The sequence below is a fragment of the Chanodichthys erythropterus genome, chromosome 2 (assembly GCF_024489055.1).
Source record: "Chanodichthys erythropterus isolate Z2021 chromosome 2, ASM2448905v1, whole genome shotgun sequence".
NCBI classification, from domain to species: Eukaryota; Metazoa; Chordata; class Actinopteri; order Cypriniformes; family Xenocyprididae; genus Chanodichthys; species Chanodichthys erythropterus.
In genome coordinates this window covers 7,203,997-7,223,632 of record NC_090222.1, presented here as the reverse complement: position 1 = coordinate 7,223,632, position 19,636 = coordinate 7,203,997, and the positions used below count along the sequence as shown (strand labels likewise).

Below are 19,636 nucleotides of genomic sequence, written 5' to 3'. Positions count from 1 at the left end.
GACAGAACCCTGACACTGGGAGGGGGGGTACTCTGTGTTCGGGCCGATTACCGAGCTCGGAGCCCTCTCCCCGGACAGCACGCCAAATACGTTTACCAATTAATTTACCTGACTTATTTGTAAGTGTGAACTCATGAAACTATATTTTTCCACTGATGTTCAAAGCATTTGTAAGGATATGATTGTTAGAAGGCAGCTGTCTGACTCTGAGATGAAGAACGGAAACATGGTTTGTGTGTAGCGTATGCACACGTATCAGGATAATCAATAAACTTTGGAGTTTCCAGAACGCTTTTAACCTGATGAACTTTGTTTCTTAATCACTAAATCGGCTCCGAACTGTCTACTAAAGATGAGCCCACTTGACACCTTTGTGGCCCTCCGAGTTAACACAGCAGGCCCAATTTCCTTGCTCTTAGGACATCAAAGGGGCCCCTCATGTGGACTACGGGCCAGATCCACATTCCAGCACCCACACACACTGGCACACACAAAAACACACACACACAGACACACATACAGAAACACACAAACATACACTTTTAACTGCATATATATATATATATATATATATATATATATATATATATATATATATATATATATATATATATATATATATAGCACCACTATGCTGAAATATATATTTCATATATTTTAGGGCGTATGCATGTTTCCTAGTGTTTAAATGAGTGTATTTGTGCTAGTGTGCATTTTTAATGATATAATTTTGTCTGTAAACCATAACTTCTCTCCTATGCCTTTCTGACCTATCGAGTTTGATCTCGTTTCAAAGCTCCGGACTCGAGCTATTCATTGAGACATGTCACCAAACGGACAAATGTATTTTTCTATGTGTTTAATGATACTGTGAAGAACACACTCCGTTTGGAGATCTGATCTGGTAGTCATAAATCATTGGATTAAGTCGTGAGGCCAAACAATGGGAAAGCTTTCCCCGCCAACTTTGCACCCATGTTATTGGCTACCCCACCTCAAGGAGGTGTGTCGGCTTATCTGTCATAAAAGCAAAGACGCACAATTTCGTGTGTTCTCCCCCGATTGTCTCACGAGCATCTCGTGCACGTTTTTCCCGGACCCCTCCGGTGACCACGCGCTGTCATCGCGCTCAGCTTCGGGATCGCCATCTTCCAGCGAAACTCACTCTCGTCCTCAGTTCAAACCTTCCCGCTGAACGGAGGAAGCCAACGAACTGCACCAGCGCTAACCTGAAATTCGACACACGCAACCAATGCAAGTATACTGCCGTTTCTCAATCTTAGATGATGAAACTGATTTCCGTGCTGGCTTAGGACTGGTTGTGAGTTTGCTACTTGCCTTCTCTCTTTCCTTCTCTACTTCTATTCTTGTACATAGGTGTGTATTTTCTTGTATATATATTTAGATGTATAACCTCTGTATTCGTAGTTTGCATATATTAAAACGTTATTCATGCTCGATTGTTCTGTTTGTTCTTTCAGCTGAAAACCCAAGTCACTTTAACGTTTTTCGATCGTTTTATGCTTTGATGTTATAATAGCAGGTTGTTTTCATGGCCAGACAACTTTGTTTATAATATTCTGTGAGGGACTTAGTTTGCTGGACAAACGAAGAGTTTCTCTAAATAATTATTAAACCAGAACTAATCATATATGTAATTGATTATATTTCGTTGTAATTGATTCACGATATATGTTTAATTCCCCGTTGGGTCGATATATGAATCATAATTTATTCATAACCTTATGAATTATTATATTCATATTTCATCCATAAATTGATTAATAACCGCTACATTTCGTTACATGTGTAATATTAGCAACACATTATTAGCTGTTTGATAACGTAGTCAAGCAAAAGACTAATCATATTAATTACTGTGTCCGACAGAACCGTCCCAAGAGCTGTGCCAAGTGTGCGAGCGCATGAGGCCTCACGCCAAAATATTGTTACCGCAGGATGAATGTAGCTCTATCTCTAGACATTTTAAATGTTTTTAAATCTGAAAACTCCAAAAAGCAACGAATTTGTTAGCCATCCATTAAGCGCATGTTCACAGAGGAAAACGGCTGAAAAACAGTGCTGCTTGTTCTCTCGATACTGTCTGTTACTGAGAAATCCACGCAGATTCCACGGGAGCACAAGCGCTTAAGGGTTGACACTACAGGCAAAAACACTGTTTTTTCAGGCACCTGTCAATTTTGAGATTTTACACTTTTTGGCTTTTCATAAAGTGTTTTTTTAGACTGGTGGAAAGAAAACAGCCAAAATACAATTTTAAGTGTATGTTTTATACTATCTATTTTCATCTATAGATTTCAATTACAGTAAATATCTTTAAAGGCCGCTTTCTCAAAGTGAGTTTTTTCTCCTGCTCTGAGTCAGAAATCTCCACTTCAGCAGAACTTACATACACCAAACTTTAGTTCTATTCCTATCTAGCTATATTCTGAAGGTTTTTACAGAGGGATTTGTTGATATACAGTAATTTGCCGGATTTTGTACAACAGTTTATTCCTAAAAAAATTGTGATTTTTTTTTTTTTTTTTTTTTTTTTTTCTGGCTGCTGATAGTATTTTCTGATTTATGATAAAAGGAGATATCCAAAATTCCCTCTCTAAAAACCTTTTAATTTAATATGTCCGAAAAATTAAACAAGCATTTTGAACCTGACTTCATTCAATATTCAGATTTTTGTTCTAGAAATGTATGCAAATTAGCGCATATTTAATTAGATAACGCCTCAATTGCCTAACATAACATTTTAGAAAACTTGTAATACACAAAATGTTTGCAATTTTTAATGTAATCAGTCAGGTTTTTGTGAATTTCAACTTAATTCACATTTATTTGTTTAGCGCTTGTTACAATACCAATCGTTTCAAATCAGAAAATATCCCAGAAAATTCCACATATTAAAACGGAATGTTTGAGCGCTTTAAATTTGGTCAAATCTGATGGGTTATCAATGTTTGTTGTTCATCAGCTGGAAGAAAATTGTTTAAAAAGTGATTCCAGCAATATTGTTTTTCTTTGCCATCATCGTTGTGGTGTGGACTCTACCATTCTCTTAAAATATTATTTTTTAAAACTAATCTGGTAAATGGGTGGTGTATGTGGTATTGTTAAATGCACATTTTTGAAGCACTGCAAAATCAAACCGACTGAACTTAAATCCATGATTGTGCCAATATTTTCAGACTGTTGTGATGAGATTTTTTAGGACTTGTTTTGGAAATTGTGTTCAAAAATGTCTTAAATTGTAAGTAAATGTTTTTGAATGTATGTTCACAAATACTCCAGACTTTGTTTCTAATGTCTTAAAAAAAAAAAAAAAAAAAAAAAAAAAAAAAACTTAGTTGATTCACAACACTACATAACGGGTTCTCATTCTGCGTGTGTTTCACGCTGGATGACGGTCGTGCTGAGCGGTGCAGGTACAGAGGAGAAGTAGAAGAAGAGAAGAGGATGACACCATTTGCTAAGGGGGATGTTTTCATTTTCATCCTTACCACACATTTTAAACCACAAACTACGGAGTATGTTTTGGACATTATTTAACCTTAGAATAACAACATTTCTTACTCTGCTGAAGCACCCCTAAAAAAAGGCTAGCCTCGCCCATGAGCTAAAGTATTTGTATCAATACTGTGCACCTTTTCCCCATGATGGGGAGCCTTTTACCCCATGTGTGGGGTCTGTGGAGGAACATCAGACTGTTTCCCTGTAACATTTCTAGTGCTCACTATGCTCTACTGTCTTCTGTTAAGGCTGCTACTGTATTTGCTGTACGTTCATTAATGTTTCATATTCACGTCTTCACATATTGTTTTATTTTCTGCATTTACCAATACATATTTAATGATATGTTTGGGATATTAATAATATCGTCTATATAATGTCTTGATGTCGATTTTAGATCATCTTGCAATTTAAAACTTAGTAAGCACTGCATTATTATCATTGACCACAAGATGGCGCACTATATCAAACTACAGAGATGGAATGGAGTAGCTCAGTCTAATGATAAGGCCGGTCGATTTGGTCAAGTTTAGCAATTTAGAATAGGCTACATGTTATTTTGATTAATAATCAACCATGATATTTGGTGATGAGCTGTCCATCAGCTCAACATCAGATGACTTAAAGCCTTTGACAAGGATTTAGCTGGTTTAATGTAGGCTAAAGCCCTGACATTATTAAAGCCCTGATATCTGCATTAGGCCTATTAATCACACAGAAATGATCGTTCTGTCATCATTTACATGTGTCGCTCAAACTGTTCAGATCAGCTTTAAAAGATCAGAAATCTTGTTGAAAATAAACCTGAGCCATTTTCTAACATTGGGATTCAATTATGATACAACCAATTTAATTCACATGCTTGTTTTCATTTACTTACCATTAGAGAACACAAAAGGCTGAAAATGTAACTTAATATGCATCAAATCTGAGTACGAAAGAAAAACAACAACTTACATTATGTGCTCAGTTTGTCAATTAAATGTTATGTGTGCTAATGTAAAGCTGTGTGTTCATGAGAGGAACAGAGAACGATGTGGGGGGCTTTGCACTTGTTTTTGTCCTTCGCAAATATGCTTTTAGATTCAACCACTGCAACATGACAGGAAATTATGGGTAATTGCTGTTGTTTATTGGCTGTAGTAATGGCTGCGTTTACACCGCGTCCTTGTGTAGCCCAAAGTGCTTCATAATTGGAGCTCTTTGACAACACGAGCGTGAGACGACACTATCTGAGCGGACACTGTCAGCACATACTGCTTTCCATACAATACACCTACAATCATGTTTACTCTTCAGAAACAACTTATGATTCCTCTCTCTAATTTAAACATTCAGTAAATATACTTTTTTGGACATTAGAATGATTTAGTCAATTGATTTACCAGTGAAGAAGACAATTGATTCAAATGAAACACAAATAATAGCAGTCAAAGTTCTGCTGTAAATGTTCACCAGTGTAAGAGTCATTCCTGTCCTCCTATTATACATATCTTAACAAAAATGTTTTTTTTTTTTTTTTAATTCATGTCTGCCCGTAATCTGTAATCAAAATAACTTTCCCTCCTTCTTGCAGCAACATCTCTTCTCTTCTCTGATGACGTTTACTGGCGTGAGGGTGGGAAACCTGTCACACATATAGGATCTACCAATAGTAAACCACAACCACAACGTGCCCTAGCTTGACCCCGTAAAGAGACGAATATGCACAACAAAGACCAGGAGTCTTGAAGCTATAGTTTAATCAGAGTAGAGTTTACTGAAGAGAAAGTTCTCCACATTTCCAAAAGTAATAGAAATGAGTAAGAGGATCCAGCCTCAAACTTACTACTGATACTATAGTACACATCATTCTTCCAAACATGACATTGTGTTCTTTACGAAAATGACGGTAGTACTGTGAACTTGTTTCATTTGATTCCACTAAAAATAACCAGGTGGGGTTGTTATTCTCTCTCATCAAATGAGCTTTTTGATTTATAGCAAAACCTCAGGGAATCACTTCAGATTATTGACTGTCAATCACTGTTCACACCACTGCTCTCACATCTGCTATAAACTTATACAAGAGAGTAAAGAACAGAAATTAATTTAAAATTAAGGGGGAGTTAGGGTTAGGGCATAATGCTGTTTCATGCATTATTTACACTGTTAAAGAGTTGGATTCTCATGCTAAACATGGCCACAGTTTCAAAACACGAGTTGGACGTATGACGGAGTATCTCTGTGCCAAATAACTACTTCCGGTTTCAGAGAGTTTTTTCTAGTATGGCCCTTTATTACGTAACAAAAGGCAGAATTCCTTGTATAGGCACTTCTCACTGATAAGCGTGCACACACACATCACCCAGAGCAAGAGAAAGAGCACGCCCATCAATGCGTTTCATTCAGGATACGGAAGCCGAGAGATTTTTCAACAATGGCTGTGTCTCAATTCAGGGGCTGCACCCTTTGAAGGCTGCATACATCATTGGTCTCATTTAAGAAAAATAACCGTTAGATTGCAATGTAAAAAAGAAATTACAGTATTGTACACCTCACAATGAATGGCGTGCACTGTGATGGGTGGATGTTGGAACCTGACGTGTCTGTGACAGTACCCCCCCCTCCACGACCCCGATGCCGTGGTGGTCGTCCTCTTCCCTGCGGTGCCGGTCTATCAGGGTGACTGTCATGGAAAGTTTGAAGTAAGTTGGGATCAAGGATGTCGTTTCTTGGAACCCAGGAGCGTTCCTCAGGGCCATATCCTTCCCAATCGACCAAGTACTCCAGCTGCCCACCACGACACCGGGAGTCCAAGATCTCGTGGACCTCGTATGCTGCACCGTCTTCCAGGATGAGTGGAAGGGGGGGTTCGGTGGGAGTCACGTCAGGTCCTGTGGAGAGAACAGAAGGGTGAAAAGGCTTGAGGAGTGAGACGTGGAAAGATGGGTGAATACGATACCCTTGTAGAAGTTGGAGTTGGTATGTGACCGGGTTGATCTGCTTGACGATGGGGAACGGGCCAATGAACCTGGGACTCAGCTTCTTGCAGGGCAGAGGCAGTCTGATGTCCCATGTCGACAGCCATACCTTCTGTCCGGGCTGGAAGACAGGGGTGTTGGAGCGTCGCAGGTACGCTGTCATCCTGCATCTGCGCAGGGCTTGTTGCAGCTGGTGGTAAGCTGAATCCCAGACCCTCTCGCTCTCTCGGAACCAGTAATCCACTGCCGGAACGTTAGATGGTTCCCCGGTCCAGGAGAACAGTGGGGGTTGGTAGCCGATGTATGCACTGGAATGGAGTGAGTCCTGTAGTCGACTGCCGGAGAGAGCTCTGGGCGTACTCGGTCCAACCCAAAAACTGCTTCCAAGAGTCCTGGTGGTCATGACAGAAGGTACGGAGGAAGTGGCCGATCTCCTGGACCTTCCTTTCCGTCTGCCCGTTTGACTGAAGAACATTAAACCGGGAGAAGAACATGGCCCAATCTTTTGGCAGCACAGAGATATCCTAGGTTTTTGTGATCTGTCAGAACCAGGAACGCATGTTTGGCTCCCTCCAGCCAATGCCTCCACTCTTCCAGAGCAAGCTTTACAGCGAGGAGTTCCCTGTCACTGATGTCGTAGTTGACTTCCGCCGGGCTGAGCTTGCGGAAGGAGAAGGCGCATGGGTGGAGTCTACTTGGCTTCCCCTGCTGCTGTGACAACACCGCTCCCACTCCGGTGGTAGAGGCGTCCACCTCTATGATGAAGGGCAGCTCTGGATCGGGGTGGACGAGTAAGGGAGCGGTGGTGAAGGCTTCCTTGAGGCGGCTGAAGGCGTTGGTGACTGCTGGATTCCAGGACAGAGACCTGGGCTTATTTCTGAGGAGACTGGTGAGAGGATGGGTGATGGAGCTGTAGTCTTTGATAAACCGGCGATAAAAGTTTGCAAATCCAAGGAAACGTTGTAATTCTTTAATGGTTGAGGGTTCTGGCCAGGTTGTGATGGATTCCACCTTCCTCTCGTCCATAAGGATGCCACTGTGGTCGGTGATGTATCTGTAGGCTGATGGAAGGAGCACTTTTCTGCTTTGAGGAACAGGTGGAACTGACGAAGGTGGGTGAGGACCTCCGCAACGTGTGTGCGATGTTCGACCTGGCTCCGGGAGTAGATGAGTATGTCAACGATGTATACTAGGATGAAGCGATGGAGAAACTCCCGGAGCACCTCATGAATGAAGTCCTGGAATATGGAGGGGGCGTTGACCAGGCCATACGGCATCATGAGGTTCTCATAGTGGCCAGTAGGAGTAATGAAGGCGGTCTTCCACTCGTCCCCCTCACGTATCCGGATGAGGTTATACGCGCTGCGGAAGTCCAACTTCGTGAACACAGTGGCACCACGGAGATTTTCCAGGGCCGCTGGAACGAGAGGAAGGGGATATCTGAATTTAACGGTGATCAGTGATTATTTACCCTGTAACTACATGAAATAAGAGGGTGTAGTACAAACAATGTTCGTTAGTGTAGGAAGGAAGGGGACAGGGTCGGCGGTTAACTGCTGACTGAGCTTTATTTCAAAATTCAGAAACGTAAAACCAAAAACTGTGCAAGGCACAAAACAAAATAAACCACAAAGGGCTTCACTCCAGTCACGGCATATACGATCCACAAAGGGCTTCACTCCAGTCACGGCATTTACAATCCACAAAGGGCTTCACTCTGGTCACGGCATATACAATCCACAAAGGGCTTCACTCCAACGTGTCGTGCACCAGCGGCTCAGTCAGCAGTCCCCCTCTCTCTCACCGACTCCTGCTTCTCACGGCGTTTTAACCTGTCTCCGCGCCAATTACTGAAACGAGAAACAGGTGTTCGTGATTTACATTTAACTCGCTCACTCACCAAAGATCTCCCGATGCTCTCTCCCGCTGCAGACCTCGATGAACCACACCCCCCTCGCCACATACCCCCACCGCCCGACTCAGGCCGGGGAGCCTTCCGGCCGGCGCCCCCAACCCCCCCCCCCCCCCCCCCCCCCCCACCCCCTGGAGAGGAAATCGGCCACAGCCATCTGAACACCCGGCCTGTGGACCACCTTGAACTTAAAAGGCTGTAATGCTAGATACCAACGAGTCATCCGTGCATTGGTATCCTTCATGCGGTGGAGCCACTGCAGGGGAGCGTGGTCCGAACAGAGAGTGAATTCCCGTCCCAGGAGATAATAGGTGAGGACGGCCCACCTGATAGCCAAACATTCTTTCTCAACGGTGCTGTACTTAGCTTCCCTCTTTGAGAGCTTGCGGCTAATGTACAGCACCGGCCGTTCCTCTCCCTCTATCTCCTGGGACAGGACAGCACCCAGCCCTCTGTCCGACGCGTCAGTCTGCAACAGAAAAGGGAGAGAAAAATCAGGAGAGTGAAGCAATGGCCCGCCACAAAGAGCAGCCTTTACCTGGTTGAAGGCCTGCTGGCACAGCTCCGTCCACTGGACCTGGCGCATCCTTTTTAGTTAGATCAGTCAACGATCTGGTGAGGGCCGAATAATTAGGAACAAACCTCCTGTAATATCCCGCCAGCCCGAGGAACTGTCTAACCTCCTTTTTAATCTTGGGGCGCGGACAGGTCGCAATCGCTGCCGTCTTATCAATTTGGAGACGCACCTGTCCATGCCCCAAGTGGAAGCCCAGATACCTTACTTCCACGCGCCCAATCGCACACTTCTTCGGGTTGGCCGTGAGCCCGGCTCCCCTCAGCGATCTCAGGACGGCCCTCAAATGCTGCATATGCCGCTGCCAGTCATTACTGAAGATGATAATATCGTCCAGATAGGCAGCAGCATATGCACCATGGGGCCGCAAAATTTTATCCATGAGACGCTGAAAGGTAGCCGGTGCCCCGAACAGCCCGAACGGAAGGGTAACGAATTGGTGTAATCTGAACGGCGTCGTGAAAGCTGTCTTTTCTTTGGATAATGGTGACAAGGGGATCTGCCAATACCCTTTCGTTAAGTCCAGTGTCGAATAAAATCGAGCCGTACCTAGCCGGTCAAGCAACTCGTCCACCCGAGGCATTGGATACGTGTCGAACTTCGACACTGCGTTCACCTTGTGGTAGTCCACACAGAACCGAACTGAGCCGTCCGTCTTGGGAACCAAAACTATCGGGCTCACCCAGTTACTGCTGGACTCTTCTATTACTCCCATTTCAAGCATAGCCTCTAATTCTGCCTGAACTACATTTTTCTTGTGTTCATGCAATCTATACGGCCGGCTGCGAACCACCACGCCCGGCTCTGTCTCGATGTGGTGCTGAATGAGGTTTGTACGGCCCGGTAGGGGAGAAAACACGTCTGCAAATTCTGCTTGTAACTTGGATAAATCAGTGAGCTGTGAGGGTGAGAGGTGATCTCCCCCCGGGGCCAGAGCGAGGGATTGTTTTCTGATATTCGCCTCTGGCCCGAGATCATCCTCTCCGCTAATCACCGTCGCCAGCATCACTGACTCTGCCTCATTCCATTTTTTAAGGAGATTGAGGTGGTAAATCTGACGTGCTCCTCTCCTATCGGAACGCACAACCTCATAATCGAGCTCACTGACTTGCCGTGTCACCACAAATGGTCCTTGCCACTTTGCAAGTAATTTCGAGCTTGAAGTGGGAAGTAATACAAGCACTTTATCTCCCGGTGCAAATTTGCGTAAGTTGGCTCGTCTGTCATACAGTTGGCTCTGTCTGTGCTGGGCTTGTAACAAATTCTCCATAGACAGCCGCCCCAATGTGTGGAGTTTTGCTCTCAAGTCCAGCACATACTGAATTTCATTTTTGGCCTGAGATGGTCCGTCCTCCCAAGTCTCTCTTAAGACGTCTAACACCCCACGAGGCTGGCGTCCAAAGAGAAGCTCGAAGGGGGAAAACCCCGTGGAGGCTTGTGGGACCTCTCGCACTGCAAATAACAGAGGTTCCAACCACTTATCCCAATTTTTGGCGTCCTCTTGAACGAATTTACGAATCATGGATTTAAGTGTGCGATTAAACCGTTCGACCAGCCCGTCCGTTTGTGGGTGAAAGACGCTGGTACGCACGGATTTAATGCCCAACAATTCGTAAAGTTCGCGTAACGTGCGTGACATAAACGGCGTGCCTTGATCAGTGAGGATTTCTTTCGGAATCCCCACTCGGGAGATTAAACTAAACAGTGCATCCGCAACACTCTTAGCGGAAATGTTGCGGAGTGACACTGCTTCAGGATATTGCGTTGCATAATCCACAATGACTAATGCAAAGCGATGCCCTCTTGCTGATCGCTCTAATGGCCCGATGAGGTCCATACCAATTCTGTCGAAGGGGACCTGCATTAATGGAAGGGGGCGCAACGGCGCTTTTGGGGTGGCCAGTGGGTTAACCAACTGACATTCTCGACAAGACGCGCACCACCTGCACACATTCTCGTGAATGCCCGGCCAAAAGAATCGGGTCATGAGACGATTTAGAGTGGCCGTTTGTCCTAGATGCCCAGCCATCGGGTTAGAATGAGCCGCGTGGAAAAGCATTTCCCTGCGGCTCTTTGGAACTAATAATTGGGTCGTATCTTCTTTTGTTTGAGTGTCTTGGGTCACTCGATACAACCTATCTTTTATGATCGCAAAATACAGATAAGAAAGTGGGCGTCCAGGCTGGAGAGGCTGAACATCGATAGTGCTGACCTTTTCAAACGCGTTTTTTAGCGTTTCATCGTGAGACTGCTCCAGGGGAAAGTCATTGCGATTTGAAAGAATAAGTCTTCCAATTTCGCTCTGTTCCCCTGAAGCTGAACTCACTGGTCCCTGATCAGTCTCTCCTGCCTGTACTGGCACCTCCTTATCCCGCGATTTTTTCTCCCAAGAGTCATCTGAGCATAAACACCCCAATAATTTGTTAAATGCAGGCCAATTTGTACCCAAAATTATCGGATGCCGGAGGTGCGGATTAACTGCCACCTCCACGCTATGCTTTTGACCCCTAAATTGAATATGACGGGCACTAACGGATATTCCACCACATCCCCGTGCACACACCTCACCTTAACCAAGCGGCCTGCATCCAATGCCCCGGACGAAATCAGGCTTTGATGCACCGAGGTTTGGTTACCTCCTGAGTCCACCAAAGCCTGATACGTACCCCCCTTGACACTCACAGGTATTTGGTACTCGCCAGCTTGACCGGGGGCAGCCTGCGGATCGTCCGGGACCCGGATCAACGCCCCAACCTCCATCACTGGACACCTGTCCACAAAGTGCTCCGGGTCCCCGCAACGCCAACAGGCCGGCCCAGACCTGCCCGCCGCTCTTGTGGCAGAGAGCGGGTTAAATGGTTGACGCGGAGAGAGGGGAGAAGCAGGAGCGGAGTCCGGCCCGGCGGCAGGGAGTCCCGCCCCCCTGGGCGGGGCTCTTGGTCCATAATACGGGCCCTGTTCCGTTCCACCCCGCCCTCGGGGCGGAACACGTGGCGGGCCGGGCGGACGAGACCTGGGTAGAGGGACAGGTTTAGAGAGAGAGGGGGAATTAAAAGAAGGAGAGAGAGAGGCAGATGGTAGGGGTTCGCCGACCCCTTGGCACGCCACCATGTGGTCCTACGCCAATTCGATGGCTGAGTCCAGCGACGTGGGGCGGTGGCACTGGACCCACTCAGCGGTTTTCTTGGGGAGCCGAGTGATAAACTGCTCCAGTACCACGCGATCGATAACCAGGTCCACGTCGCTTCCCTCAGCCAGTAGCCATTTGCGGCACGAGTCCCCGGACTCGCCCAGGTCCAGAGAACAGAAGCATTGACGGTGCTGCTCGGGGGTCCGGCCGACCCGCTGGACGATGGCCCGCCGAAGATCGTCAAAGACCAGGAGGTTCTCTGCTGGCAGCTGCTGCGCCGCCACCTGCGACTCCCCCGAGAGGAGCGGGACCAACCTCATGGACCATTGGTCCCGCGGCCAGCCACTTGCCTCGGTTGACCGCTCGAACAAGTCGAGGAAGGCCTCGGGGTCGTCACATGGCCCCATTTTGTTCAGCGGCAGGTGGGTAGGTGCAGCCGGCTGCCCGATGATCTCCTGGCGAACCTCCCGGTCAATCCAGCTCCGGAACCTCTCACGGTCCTCCTGCTGGGCCTGCACGATGGCTTGAAAGCGGCGTTCTTGGTCGGTGCGCAGGTCCAGCAGGGCCTGATGTTGCTCCTGATGCAGGACCGTGAGGGAGGCGATGACTTGCGCAAATGTCGAAGGGGAGGACGAAGTTTGCATGGCAGCGGCCACCCAGCTTCCTTCCCGGGTTTCGGCACCAGTGTAGTACAAACAATGTTCGTTAGTGTAGGAAGGAAGGGGACAGGGTCGGCGGTTAACTGCTGACTGAGCTTTATTTCAAAATTCAGAAACGTAAAACCAAAAACTGTGCAAGGCACAAAACAAAATAAACCACAAAGGGCTTCACTCCAGTCACGGCATATACGATTCACAAAGGGCTTCACTCCAGTCACGGCATATACAATCCACCAAGGGCTTCACTCTGGTCACGGCATATACAATCCACAAAGGGCTTCACTCCAACGTGTCGTGCACCAGCGGCTCAGTCAGCAGTCCCCCTCTCTCTCACCGACTCCTGCTTCTCGCGGCGTTTTAACCTGTCTCCACACCAATTACTGAAACGAGAAACAGGTGTTCGTGATTTACATTTAACTCGCTCACTCACCAAAGATCTCCCGATGCTCTCTCCCACTGCAGACCTCGCTGAACCACGCCCCCCTCGCCACAGAGGGTAACAAGCACCACTTTAATTTACGGCCCGTAATGTCATACTTACCCTGTAACTACCTGAAATAAGAGTGTAACAAGCTCCACTTTAATTTACGGCCCGTAATGTCATACTTACCCTGTAACTACCGGAAATAAGAGGGTAACAAGCTCCACTTTAATTTACAGCCCGTAATGTCATACTTATCATAAGTCATATTATCATTGTCATAAGTACCCATAAGTACCCCTTTAGATATAAAATATTTACAGTATAAATAATTTTTTATTTTCCTGGTTGTTACCCCTTTATTCCCAATACTTTACATATTGTTCCCCTATACTTACACATACTTGCTGTATAGTTACACTATAATTATTGAAAGTTATGCTGTAAATTCGTTGTAATTACGCAGTACTTTCCGGGCTGTAATCTAAAGCGTTATCATAAAGTCTGTTATGTTTTGCGGTGTTAGATGGTTTCTGTCTCTATAAATGATTCATCCAAATATCATCAATAAGATCAAATAGGTTTGATAATATCAAAATTTCAGAAGATGGTTAAAAATATGAAAATGATCTTCAGGTTAACATTTTGTCATTCCCTCTATGAGCAATGACTTTATCTTTTTTATCAACATCTTTTTTATTTTACAATTTTAACTTGATAGTAATTGTATTTAGTTGAAGAGCTGGAATCATTTATAAAATGCTTCCTTAAATGAAACACAGCCACACCTCATTCATTTTTAAGTAGCAGAGTTCAACAGGTGTTGTACGTGTAACCGTATATCATAACCAGCTCTGTGTTCCAGATGGTCACATTTGTGCCAATTTGTCTCATAAGTGTCAGCAGATGCTGATCAGCTTCAATCAATGACGGTTAGTGTGTCATTTGCACGTCTAAATCAGCTCATTTATTTGCCTAATATGAAGCTTTGCCTGCTTCACACCTCTGAAGCGATCAGATTTCCCATCTGTCCTCAGGTGTGAGTGTCTGCGTTCATCTCCGGCCAGCTCAGCAACGCTCATCCTCAGCCTGGAAATCTTCCTCAGATTGAGGCCGTCACACATAATCAACAAGCAGGATTCTGGAACACGCAAGTCATCTCGATAAAGGCCAAAACAATTATTTACCTATAAGGTCAGCGGGGCCTCTGCTTTTACCTTTATTAAGTGCTAGATGATTTGTTATATAATATTCTGACCTTTTCTTCTGATGGTTTATTGACTGCCAAAATGTCTCAGAAAATATGCCAGCCAGAAAAATAGAAACTGGCTGTTTATCAACAATCAGAGAAACTTAAAATCACCATGAAATCAATATGCAGTATTTATGACAATATTGGAGTATTTATTCTAAAAGACTGATCTGTGCACATTTTTTTAAATTTATTTATTTATTTATTTATTTATTATTTTGTTGTTTTAATTTTTTTAATAATCCATTCCCTATTGCAATGACATATTTTCTCTTCTCTGATGACTTGCAGAACAACCTGTCACTCACATGAGATGGCAATCCAATAGCAAACCAAAACCCTTCCAACCAATTACCCACAGACAAAATCATGTCCTGCCCTACATTTGTTCTTGTTCCAGGAGTTGTATATGTCACAATAGTAGTGGCAGAACTAGACTTTTATACATGGGCTGGCCAGGGGATGGCCAAGGCTACTTTAAGGGGTCCATAGACAGTAAAAGATTATCATGTGTAACACTTATTTGTTTTCATTCTTTTGACCCATTCTTTTGATAACATTGTATTCTAATAAGTGATAAGCTAACAAAATTGTAGATACCTGTGAAATTTCACAGTTCTCAAATCCAACTTATATACCACAGCAAAACCTACAAGCCTAACTAATATAAATTTAAAACATTGAAGACAAGTGAACAGTCATTAATAAAATAAGAGCAGTGCTAAACATTAAGTGCTTGAAGTTTGTCAGGTCTAACAGTTAATTCAGGTGTAGAAATTGAATAATCAAATGTAAAATAACATTGATTGTCTGCACTGTATAAATTAAATATAGATTAATCCTTGTTAAAGCTACAAAAGTTATTCAGTCAAGATCAGTGAGTGATTTTTTTTTTTTTTTTTTTGTATTATTCCTTTGTTCTTTGATTAACTTTAATGATAGATGCCAGCAGGTAGACTGTATAGGTAGGCTGCTATCACATTAAGATCAAATGCAATATTGCATCTAGTATATTGGTGCACATCCGATTTCTTTCTCAACTTTTTGCATTTGGTTAAGATATAAGCGCAAGATGAGTATTCGTGCGCGCTCTGTGTGCACGCTATGTATGAAGCGCCATAGGCTATGTGAAGGTAAAATGATGCGTTAAAGAAGGAACCGAAGATAGAAGGTAAACAAAGCCTGCAAACCTCCAATTCTTTTTAGTGAGGTGATAGCCATAAGAACAACCTTTTTTACAGTGAGAAGCTTGACAGGCACTGACTCTAGAAGTTCAATGGGGGTCTCTACCAGCCCCTCAATGACTATAGCTAAGTACCATAAAGGAACCTTGGTTTTAATAGGAGGCCTCAGTCGCTTGGCCTCACGGATGAAGCAAGAGAGCAGAGGAGGCTTCCTGAGTGGTACCCCATCACTAGAGGTATGGCAAGCCGATATAGCGGTCAAATAAACCCTGAGAAGGGTGCAGCATGTGTCTGCTGATAACGTCTCCAGCAGAAAGTCCAGAACTCAAACAATCTGGCAGATAACTGGATCTGCATGATGTGCAGTGCACCACCTTTCAAAGACACCCCATTTACTAACATAAAATTCTTCTAGTGGAGAGAGCCCTAGCACTGAGAATGGTCTCTGTTGCTTTGGGTGAAAGTCCAGTGTCCTTCAGTTGGTACTCTTCAGGAGCCAAGCATGGAGGTTCCACATCTCGGACTGGGGATGAAATATTGTCCCCTGTGCATGAGACAGGAGATCCCTCCTCTCTGGTATCACCCAGAGTGAGCCATTGAGGTGCTATCAGTAAGAGGCAAGACCCTTGTTGATGAACTGCGTCTCAGAGAGAAGAAGATGGGACATCTCCAGTCCCCTGTCTGTATTCTCTGTCTGGATGGTAAATATGCTCCCATATTCAGATGTTCAGGGATATAAACTGCTTTGAGTGACAGAAATTTGTCCTAAGCCCAAAGACAAATCTGCTGCTCGTTTAAGCAGTGTGAATGCAGGCCGCCCTGGTAATTTATGTAGGAGACTGCTGCCGTGTTGTCCACCTGCACTAGGACATGGCAGCTTCTCAGCTGCTGGAAGAAGTATTTCAGGGCCAGAAATACAGCCATCAACTCAAGGCAGTTGATGTGCCAATCGAGCTGATGACCCTCCCATACCCCTTGGGCTGGATGGCCACCTAAGGGTGTACTCACACTAGGCATGGTTGCCTTAAACCGAGCCCGAGTGCAGCAGGGGTAAAATCCTCTGCATGACTGCCTGATCCCTGGCACGCATATGTCTAGGCAGGCTTTTTCCGTGGCCTGGAGGAGGAGAACACGGATATAAGGTTCTCGGTCATACACTTTCCACTGCAATGCCGAAAACCACTCCTCTATCAGGTTTAGAACTGAAACTCTGTATGTGAGGCAATTTGATGCATTTCTTTATTACAGTAGCATAGTGCATACTAGCATAGTGTATGTGTTGTCACAGCACAGAGTACAGCACTCAAAAGTTACTGTACAGAGCAGTTTCACTGTGAGTACACCTACCTGTTTTCCTCCCTGAAGGTTCTGATGATGGAGGCGATGGTGAAGCGACTCAATTTGGCTGTATTTGTTGCCCAGCCTCCCTCATAGTCATACCATGGACAAGGACAAGGTCAACTAAAGTGGCTTGCCTCCTCCTCCTCCTCCTTCTCCTTCTCCTTCTCCTCCTTCTCCTCCTCCTCCTTCTCCTTCTCCTTCTCCTCCTCCTCCTTCTTCTTCTCCTCCTCCTCCTCCTCCTTCTCCTCCTCTTCTTCTTCCTCTTCCTCCTCAATCTATTCCTTCATTTCTCTGTAGATCCATTGTTCAAAACTCAATGACCTGATTCGGCCCCTTTTATCCAACTATTGAAGGATCTGATTGATGTGTGTTCAAATTTGACTCTTAGTGTTTTCACCTGGGGAATTGTGTGCTAATTGAGCTCAAGCTGTGCTGACTTGAGTGAACAGTCTAGAGGGTATGCACGTGATGTCACTGTCGACCGTTATGACTGGCAAAAGACTGAAGGGGCTTGCACACCGTGTATGTGTTGTCACAGCACAGAGTACAGCACTCAAAAGTTACTGTACAGAGCAGTTTCACTGTGAGTACACCTACCTGTTTTCCTCCCTGAAGGTTCTGATGATGGAGGCGATGGTGAAGCGACTCAATTTGGCTGTATTTGTTGCCCAGCCTCCCTCATAGTCATACCATGGACAAGGACAAGGTCAACTAAAGTGGCTTGCCTCCTCCTCCTTCTCCTTCTCCTCCTTCTCCTCCTCCTCCTTCTCCTTCTCCTTCTCCTTCTCCTTCTCCTCCTCCTCCTCCTCCTTCTCCTTCTCCTCCTCCTCCTCCTCCTTCTCCTCCTCTTCTTCTTCCTCTTCCTCCTCAATCTATTCCTTCATTTCTCTGTAGATCCATTGTTCAAAACTCAATGAACTGATTCGGCCCCTTTTATCCAACTATTGAAGGATCTGATTGATGTGTGTTCAAATTTGACTCTTAGTGTTTTCACCTGGGGAATTGTGTGCTAATTGAGCTCAAGCTGTGCTGACTTGAGTGAACAGTCTAGAGGGTATGCACGTGATGTCACTGTCGACCGTTATGACTGGCAAAAGACTGAAGGGGCTTGCACACCGGACGCGAAGCTCAGCGCCTCGCCACGTCTTTAAAATTCGAACGCATTGTTTTCTATGAGTGTATGCACACCGCGGCTGTCCGCGGCGCCCAGCTACGACTCAGAAAAAAATATAAAACAATGCGTTCGAATTTGAAAGACGTGTCGCAGCGCGGTGCTGAGCTTCGCGTCCGGTGTGCGAGCCCCTTGAGCGGCAGCATTGGTTTTCAGCGTGAATGTTGTGAAAAACACACAAAACACACCCAAAATGGGAAAGAGCTTTGTGATTGACTGTACAAATAGCTTTGACACAAAACCTGAGGTATATATTTAAAAACTGCAGAAAAAAGCAACAGGGAAAAAAGCAAATGGATCACTGCAATTCACAGAAACAGCTCGATTCCAGGCAGAAAAAACATGGATTTTGTGATTTTGAGGTAAAATCATACCGTATATATTGTATTGTTATATATTATGTTGACAACTACATAACTACACAATTAAATATTTTTATATCTTATATTCTGCATAATTGGGTGTTTTTCAGTAAACACTGACAAAAACTATACTATAAAACTAGATATGTTTTAGGGCTGGACAATATGACGATATAACATTGATATAAGTGATTACGTGGATTTAAACCTACCTATATTGTAGTTATATAAAATATTCACAGGCAGATTTGATGTGTCTCCCCGCCTTCGAAATCAGGCACATATAAATGTCAGGAAACATGACTCCAGGCTGCATGTCAATATCCATGGATTAGGTTTATTTGACAAGTTGTAAGGAACACATTCAGTTCCAACCTTTAGTGTAATTTGTTAGTTTTACTCGCGTTTTCGCAGTTTCCCCTGTTAAATCCAGTTACGCAGCAGGTTCTTTTGCCACTCAGTCCAGCTGAGGGAGTGCGCTTTTGGCGGGAAAGTGACGTCGATGCATACCCTCTATTGAATGCGAGTGCTTTCAAAATGACCACATGGTATACGCAATTAAGCGATTTGTGTGTAGAGTTCTGCAGTGACAGCTTAACAAATCTGATTCATGTGTCAAAACAGGGGAGTAGTGTTTAGAGTTTAGGGAATTGGGTGTGCTTTTTGATAAATGGCATTATGGTTTTGAAATTTTAGTTCAAAAGCCTGGTTATAGTGTTTTAGCAATCGAAAAAAACTGTAATGTTCCAGGCCTGAGCACGATTACGTCATATATGATGTTACTTTTTGCATGGAAGAAAAAAGGAAGAAAAGCTTCTAATATGAATTAAACATGCATAACAATTATAGTTATAGGCCACCTGAAATAAAAAATAGTTATATTATTATATTAAAAGTAAAATTAGTATTATTATTTTATGCAGCCATAAAAGTAGCCACAACAAATCTGGTGTCCTTTATCCTTTTTGTGAATTTTAAATCACAATTTTAACCAGAAAAAATCACAATTAGATGCAGCCCTAGTTGCTTCTGATATCAGCATGTTCACAATTGTTTTTTTTGTTGTTTTTTTTTTTTTTTTTTTTTACAGGAACCAAATGCCACTGTCATGCTGAAACTGTTTTTCTCTGAGAGCGCTGTACCAA

General features: G+C 44.3%; 1 protein-coding gene across 1 annotated transcript in view; it reads right to left on the bottom strand.

Moving 5' to 3' along the window:
* LOC137028977 (doublecortin domain-containing protein 2-like) overlaps nt 1-6,888 on the bottom strand; it is a 35,720-nt gene extending 28,832 nt beyond the window's left edge. The window contains exon 1 of the mRNA XM_067398465.1: nt 6,064-6,888. Coding sequence (XP_067254566.1) covers nt 6,064-6,888 — 825 coding nt within the window. The remainder of the gene's footprint in view (nt 1-6,063) is intronic.
* Between the last annotated feature and the right edge of the window lie 12,748 nt (nt 6,889-19,636).